Consider the following 7,143-nt stretch of genomic DNA (forward strand, 5'->3'; position numbering starts at 1 on the left):
TTTTTACCCCGCGCTCTCCAGACACTCCATCGCTACCAAGGCCATCCAGGAGGGCATTATTCTTTTGCAAGTCACCACCGGGACCCACGACGCACAAGGGGGAAAGCTTTGAACATCTCCGTCTCCGGCCATGCAAGGATCTCTGCCGCGGTGGGTGATCAAGGCGGGGGTGGGGAAGCCAAGCACTCACACAGCACTCGATTCCACGAGACCTGCAGTGAGTAGTCGAGCACAAAAAATGGGCGAGAAGAGAGGAGACAAGGGGCTGGCCGGGCATGCCGTCCGAGTGGTGCGGAGTGCGTGCACGCGCGCGAGCACCGGTTGGCGCACCTGGGGTGAGTGACTCTGTGCGCTTCGCTCGCCGTGTCTCTCTTCCTGCCAGCCTTTCAGCAGCCGTCTAGCAACTTTCTCGGTGTGCAGAGAATAAGCCGAGTCTGATCGATCAGCTCCAGAGACTGCGGCGGCACTCGTACGTACGGCGCCGGAAGCAACGCATCGACGCGGCGGTGGCGCGCCAGTTGGCTGGCAACTACGCAGCAAAGCGGGGCGGAGGCGGCGGGCTCCGCTATCACGGCTGCTGATGCTCCCTGCCCGTGTGTATCGAGACCACTTGTGGTGGTGGTGGCGGTAGTGGAGAGGGCGCGGGCTCGTTGCTGATCCGCTGCCGCCTCCACCGCGCGACGAAGTCGCGTGAGCGTTGGCGTCGGGGACGACAGGTGGCGATACGGACACACAACGTGAAGCCCGACAAGAGTTGTGGCCGCGTCGCTGATGCCGATGATGAGCGAGCGCACGTGCGGCGCAATGTCGCTGCGCGCTCGTGCTGCTGCTATCGTTGTGGCCTTGGCCCCGTTGGTAGTCGAGGGTGTGGCTCGAGCAGTAGTAGGAGTCGTATAGGGTACATCGTTGCTGGGCAACATTGGAGAACGTGATCTTGGCTGCGTGGTCGCAGACTGCATGATGAGACGATACAGGTGCTCTGCGAGGCGGTAGGGCCGGCTGCGCAGGGGCGCAGTGCCGAGAGTTTTGCGAGATGCGACTATATCGAGGACGAGGTTCACTCGGAGTCCGGGCGAGTAGCAGTTCTGCCATGACCCATCATCATCGGCGTCCCCCACCTCGCGTGAGACAAGGCTGCTGGCGACGCCGTTCATGTCAGGCTCGCCCCACGTCGGCCACGCGTCTCGCAACGCGCGGTGTACACCGGCCAGACGTTGCCGGCAGCACTTCACTGGCGTAGATCCGTCCCCACTCCTTCTGTGGTCGCGCTTGGCGGGTGTTCCAGTCACCATCGCCGCAGCGGACATGGCCGGGGGCAGTGGCAGCAGCCCGCCACCACCGCTCACGCGTAGGACCTCTGCCATCTGCTCTTCGCTCGTCAGCGAGTTGAAGAAGGCGCAGCTGATGGTGTAGTGCCGCTGCGCCTCTCGCATCATACATTGCACCTTCCTCTCCAGCTTTGCCTGCGCCGCGGCCTCGGAGGAGAAGAAGGAGAGGGCCTGCTGCCCGTACACCCACACAGAATTGTCCGGGGAGCAGAGCAACTGGTCAGGGAGGTCAGCGAAGACGTGAAGGGGTGGGGAAGATGACGACGATGGGGACACGGCGGCGGGCTTGATGGCCGGCTTGGGCCCCGACATCGCGGCGGCACGTGATCGACGCTTGGCACCCGTACTGGCAAGCACTGGTAGCTGCACCACTGAAGGTGGTGCCGCAGAGGATACCGGAGCGGCCATGTCGTCTCTCTGTGCTTTCCTAAGGAGAGAGAGAGAGCTGCGGAGGGGAGAGGGAGGGGTGGAGTCAGGGCGCTTCGTTGTGGGGAGGGGGGCGTGTGTGGCGTGCCAAACTGCGTGAGTTCTCCACGTGTGATGGCGGCAAAGCGAAGGAGGCAGCGAACGGGAGAAGAAAAGGAGGGGAGGGGTGGGGAGGAGAGTAACGGGCGAGGCGCGGCACGCACACGACAGCATCACAACACCCGTTGTGCTGACGGTGGTTGTAGCGTCGTCGTCGTCGCCCTTGTGCGTCATGCCGATGGAAGAACGAGGGGAAGGGTGACTGCATTGCGGCGTGTAACGTATGTGTGCGAGTGTGCGTGCTGCCAACCATGTAACACACCATTAATCTCCGACTCGCGCATCTACACGTGTGCCCCCTCTTCTGCTTTGATCTACCGGAGCCCCTTCAAGGCGATGTAACGGTGAGAGAGGGGGAGAGGAGAAGGAGCGTATCTCTTCCCCAGGTGCGTGCTCGAAACGTGGGCTGGGCTTACAGTCTCGAGCCGCCGACATGTTCATACACAGCGAGCCGGCACGCCCCCACGAGGGGGGGGGGTCGTCTTCCATCTGGCGCATCCAACTACCCACCACCCCTACACTGCTGCCCTACCACGCCCAGTAGTCTCTCTCTCTCTTCCTCTCGCCTCCTGTCTTGGGCTTTAGCCTTCAGAGATGCGTCTTCGCCCCTTAGCGCGGGCGCGCGTCAATTCCCTTCGTCGTTGCTGTGTCGAGGGGAAGAGGCGGAGGTAACAGCGATGACGGGCCATGAGATGAGGAGGGGAGGTGCAGTGGTGGTAATACTGTGTCGGAGCGCTGATGCCGCCCACGTCTCTCTGCCATCTCCTCCCCCCCCCCCCCCTGCTGCCTACCGACAGCGCTCTCGCGTTCCCTCACCCTCACTCGCTTCGCTCACATCCTCTTCGTGTTCCGCTTCAGCGCATTTACCTCCTCAGCGCTGAAGCCCTCCTTCAGCAGACACGCGTAGAAGGCGGATACTTCCGCCTCGCACTCGTCCATGTTCTTGAGCAGTATACACTCATCACGGGCGCGGCGTTCCTGCGGGCAGGCGCAGCAGATTTTGCAGCCGGGTTTCTTGGGCGACTGCTGTGGCGGAGGCGCCACCTCCACGCTGCCAGAGGATATCCTGTTCCCCATAATGGCGCCGCCGTGTGACGTCGGGTGTTTGCAGAGAGAGGGGCTTCGCACGAGTTATGGAGAGCGGTGGTGGAGGACAAGTCAAGTATGTGCGTGTGGTGGTGGTGGTGTTGGTGGGGATGAAGGGTTCGTGAAAGTGTTGGCAGAGACGCGATAACCCTGCACACCGGCATAAACAGAGAAAGGGGCGGGGGTGGGGGATGAAGAGATGGCGCACAGCTGCTGGAGGACGGCTGCGGTAGTGCTGGGTGGTGCTGTGATGTAGGAGGAAGGGGTGTCCAGGAGAGAGAGGCAGAGACAGCGCTCCCCCCTCCTCCTTTCCACTCGCTTTCCCCTTGTGCTCATACAGGCGCAGGCTCAAGAAGGGGCAGAGCAGCTCGACGCCGACTTATAGCTGCTAGCGTTGACCCACATACGACGGGGAGGGGAGGGGGGAGGTTACACACACACACACACACACACATACATACATGCGCTTGCACGGGCACTTCATCACTGACATGACACAGCACGCTTCATGCGCAACTACTTCCTTGCCTTCGCCAGCTGCCCAGTCGCTCTCACAAATCTTTACGCGATTCCGCCCTCCACCACCCACCAAAAACACCGCTGCTGTGCCAGACACGCAGACATACTTGGGCGTGAGTGCGCGCGGGCCATCACGCGTCGTCATCACTGCTGTCGTCGCCACGGTGTTGTTGTTGTTGGCGCTTTTGCTGGCGCTTGCGCTGCCGACGTGAGATCTGCATCTTTGCCCTCACCATCGTTGGCCCCGTGGGGTCCTGGGCTTCTCCAGTGTCGCTGCTGTTGTCGAGGCTTTCGTTCTCGACGTTGCCGCCGGCACCGGCGCCGTGCTGCTGCCCTTCCTTCGTGTTGGCAGTACTGTGCGCCTTCCCTGAGCCAGGCAACGCCTTCTTCCCCTTCCCCTTGGTCCCCTCTGCTGGCTGCCGCTGCGCCACGCTCTTCTGGTCGCAGTGGGCCGCGTTTGCCTGCAGAAGCCGCTCCACCTCGGCCGCCAGGCTGTTCGGCTCCGCGGCGCCGTCACCGCTGTTGCTGTCGCTTTCGGAGGACGCCGATGTCGACGACAGCGCCTTCTCGCGGGCGTCCTCTTTGCCGTCAACGTCAGCGTCGCTTTCCTCGCGACTCCCCACCTCTCGCAGATGCGTCAGCCTCTCCTGCTTGCTCTGCCGAGGCGCGAAGTCCTTGTTGCGGAAATGTGTGAAGTTCGACCGGTTATTCGCCTTCACATTCTTCTTCTTCTCGCGCTTACTCCGCTTCTCCTGAAGCTCCTCGCTACGAGCCTGCTCCCGTGCTTCTTCCTCGCGCAGCCGCTCCTGCACCAGCCGCTCGCGCTCCTTCGCGGCCTCAACCAGCAGCGCCTCCAGGTCGCGTTTGGCGTCGCTGTCTTCTAGTCCAGCCACGGCCCCAGGCTGCTGCGACTCGGCCCACTGGCGCTGTTGCTGCTGCGCCGCGTCTGTAGTCGTCGTGTCGCCGCTGCTACTCTGCTGCTGCTGCGGCGGCGGCGCCACGATGCACTCGTGGAGGAAAACGCGAAGATGATTCACAACCACGATGGCTGACAACTCAGCGAGCGTCAGCGCTGCAACCGCCGTCGGTGCCTGCATCGTGTCGTAGAGTGTCTGTAGAACGTAGGTGTAGTTCCCCGGCTCGTTGGGCAGGGTGCGGAGGTGGGGGTCTGGCAGATTCTGCGGCGTGCCCCAGGGCGCGCCAGTGCCGATGAGAAGCTGTGAGAGGTGCACAGCAGCGGAGGAGGCGATCTGGGCACGCGGAGGCAGCAGGGCCGCGAGTGCCTCAGCCGATGGCCCGCTCGCTGCCGCCGTTGTCCCCTCCGCTTCGCCGTCCTCCTCCTTCGTCAACGCCAGGCCGTCTGCCGTGACCAGCGCGTAAAAGGGGACAGCGGCCACCGCTGCTGTCGTCTCCGCTGCTGGGTGGTGTGCGCGGAGAAGCTTTCGCATTGCTGTGGAAGCGTGGAGGACGCGCAAGGCGTCGTACAGCACCACGGCAGACGGAGCGGCGCCGGCGGCGTCGTCGTCCTCGTCCGTCGCCGCTAACGCGGCGGCGAGGAGTTCATCGAGCAGCTTAGCGGCGTGGTTCACCGTTTCAGTGAGCGACGCCGCGTCCACTGCGTAGAGGTGCAACACCAGCGGCAGATGCACCTCAGCCGCCACACGCCAGCACTCCTTGAACAGGCGCTCCTGCGCGTAGTGCGTGCCGTGGTCGCGGCTGAGGTTCAGTCCCGTAAGGACTCCGACAACGTCGCTGTGCTTCACGTTACGCTCGAGTTCCTTGACCCACTGGCCATGCAGTTGAATGTTCAAGCGATCAATGTTGTTGACATGGATGCCAAGCACCGCGTAGAGAGTGACGCCGGCCTTTGCCGACGACGGCGAGGCCATGGCCTCTGTTGTGATGGAGGCGACCACGGCGCCAGGCGGGGCGGTGTAGTCCTTCTTGAAGTGCACATGACGGACATGACTACCGGTGGTGCTGTACTGTTCCTGCTGCTGCTCTAGTGCACCGCGGTACAGCTTGTTGTGCTGCGCACAAGTGTCCAACAGCAGCGACTGCCGCTCCACCTCACCACACCAGCACACCATGGCGGCCAGCTTGCCTTCCTCGACGGCGCGGCGGAAGATGCCCTCCTGATCCTCCTTCAACTTGCGTGAGAGCAGCGCTACAGCGGCGTCGATGTGGAGCGAGCCGCCGGCTTGTGCAGCCGCGTGCACCGCTGCAAGCGCCTTCTCGTAGCCGGCCACCGTCGACGCTGCCGTCGCCTTTGCCGCGGTTCCCTCACTGGCGGTGGGCGCGATTAGGGCCTTCAGCACTGGCAGACACACCGGCGGCGGCATTGGCGTGGATCGTGTGGTGGGGGTTGTGTAGCTCTTGCTGGCGCTCTTGTTCTTCGTGGTGGGGGCACCGGGGTTCTTCTTGGAGCGGCGCAGGCTTGAGCCCTTCGCCTCCCGGCCACCTCCGCGATCGACGAAGCCCATTAATGCGTCTGGGTGTGGTTCGAGTGAGTGGGCGTGCGTGGTTCTCAAGGTAATCGTCAGTCACGGCTCGCGATCTCTTTCGCTTTGGCGGGTGTATTGTACGGGCACGCCTGTCATCCTCTCTACACCTGTGCAGGCGCGCGTTGTGTGTCCGCGATGACGTGAAGAGGGAGAACGAGAGGGGGGGGGGGGAGGGAAGGGGAGGAGAGAATGAGCAGAATGCATGCGATAAGGGATGAGCGCGGAAGGCGACAGGGACATCAGTGAGCGCAGCACACATGGCAGTGGTGGCGACGATTCGGGAATAGGGAGGGGGAAGGAGAAGAGACGATGTGCCACTCACTCATTCATTCACCTGCACCCCATACCCCTACGCCCTCTTTTCATGTCGCTCAGCGTCTCATCCCCTCTTGTTGTTGTTGTTGCCGCCCTCCTCTGCCCACGCATAGCAGCCGAACCACCTCGACCACTGCAGCAGCCACCAGGCGCTCCAGCAGAATGACGTCGTGTGACCAAGTCGAGGGGGAAGGGTCCTACTGAGCTCCCTCTTGCTAGCTGGAGACCAACACGCTCAACAGGCGCAGAGCCACACCACAACGTGCTCATCACACGCACACATACGCCCGTACACCGACACTTTCAAAATGTTTCATCATGCCGTAGAGGTCATCACGCACCGTTCTTAGATCGTGAGTCGGCCAGCAGTTCACCAGCCATACCCAACTCATCCAGCACGTACTGGTTGAAGAAGGCTGCCTCAGCCGTCTGCCTCTCTTTCGTCTCCACCTTCCGGCTCTTTCCGGTAATTTCTCGCAGCAGGCCCTCTAGTTCGACCGACCCCGTTCGCTGCTCTTCCATGAGCGAGATGTACATGGCACGGTCGACCTCATGGCAGACGTAGCATACCCCCTCCACCTTGTTCGCGTGGCGGAACTCGTAGAGGTGGCGGGCATCCGCCTCAATCTGCATCGCCAGCGGGATGAAGCGCTCCACCCGAAAGTGCTCCAGCTGCACTTGTGGCACGACATCCGTGCCTATCGCTGCCGCCGTGAACGCCGATGCCGACGACGACGATGGGGGAGGGAACGGGATGAGAGAGATAGGCTTTCCGGCACCATCAGTTGGCGGATTAAGGCTGGCAGAGACACTTCCACCTTGTGCGGCGCTGCTGCTGCTCCCTGCTAGCAGCGGCTCCCAAACAG

The 7,143-nt window shown here is 62.6% G+C and overlaps 4 protein-coding genes across 4 annotated transcripts; all 4 read right to left on the minus strand.

Annotated features, from left to right (window-relative positions):
• Nucleotides 1-386: 386 nt before the first annotated feature.
• Nucleotides 387-2,027, minus strand: LBRM_03_0630 (conserved hypothetical protein; the record flags this gene model as incomplete). The annotated part of the gene is made up of 1 exon (XM_001561603.2): nucleotides 387-2,027. The coding sequence occupies one exon, from the start codon at nucleotides 2,025-2,027 to the stop codon at nucleotides 387-389; it is 1,641 nt and encodes a 546-aa protein (XP_001561653.2).
• Nucleotides 2,028-2,684: 657 nt separating this feature from the next.
• On the minus strand, nucleotides 2,685-2,930 carry LBRM_03_0640 (putative cytochrome c oxidase copper chaperone; the record flags this gene model as incomplete). Its single annotated transcript, XM_001561604.1, has 1 exon — nucleotides 2,685-2,930. The coding sequence occupies one exon, from the start codon at nucleotides 2,928-2,930 to the stop codon at nucleotides 2,685-2,687; it is 246 nt and encodes an 81-aa protein (XP_001561654.1).
• Nucleotides 2,931-3,589: 659 nt separating this feature from the next.
• Nucleotides 3,590-5,941, minus strand: LBRM_03_0650 (conserved hypothetical protein; the record flags this gene model as incomplete). Its single annotated transcript, XM_001561605.2, has 1 exon — nucleotides 3,590-5,941. One exon carries the CDS (start codon nucleotides 5,939-5,941, stop codon nucleotides 3,590-3,592), a length of 2,352 nt encoding a protein of 783 aa, XP_001561655.2.
• A 669-nt stretch (nucleotides 5,942-6,610) lies between these two features.
• On the minus strand, nucleotides 6,611-6,910 carry LBRM_03_0660 (conserved hypothetical protein; the record flags this gene model as incomplete). Its single annotated transcript, XM_001561606.1, has 1 exon — nucleotides 6,611-6,910. The coding sequence occupies one exon, from the start codon at nucleotides 6,908-6,910 to the stop codon at nucleotides 6,611-6,613; it is 300 nt and encodes a 99-aa protein (XP_001561656.1).
• Nucleotides 6,911-7,143: the final 233 nt, after the last annotated feature.

The sequence above is a fragment of the Leishmania braziliensis genome, chromosome 3 (genome assembly GCF_000002845.2).
Source record: "Leishmania braziliensis MHOM/BR/75/M2904 complete genome, chromosome 3".
NCBI lineage: Eukaryota > Euglenozoa > Kinetoplastea > Trypanosomatida > Trypanosomatidae > Leishmania > Leishmania braziliensis.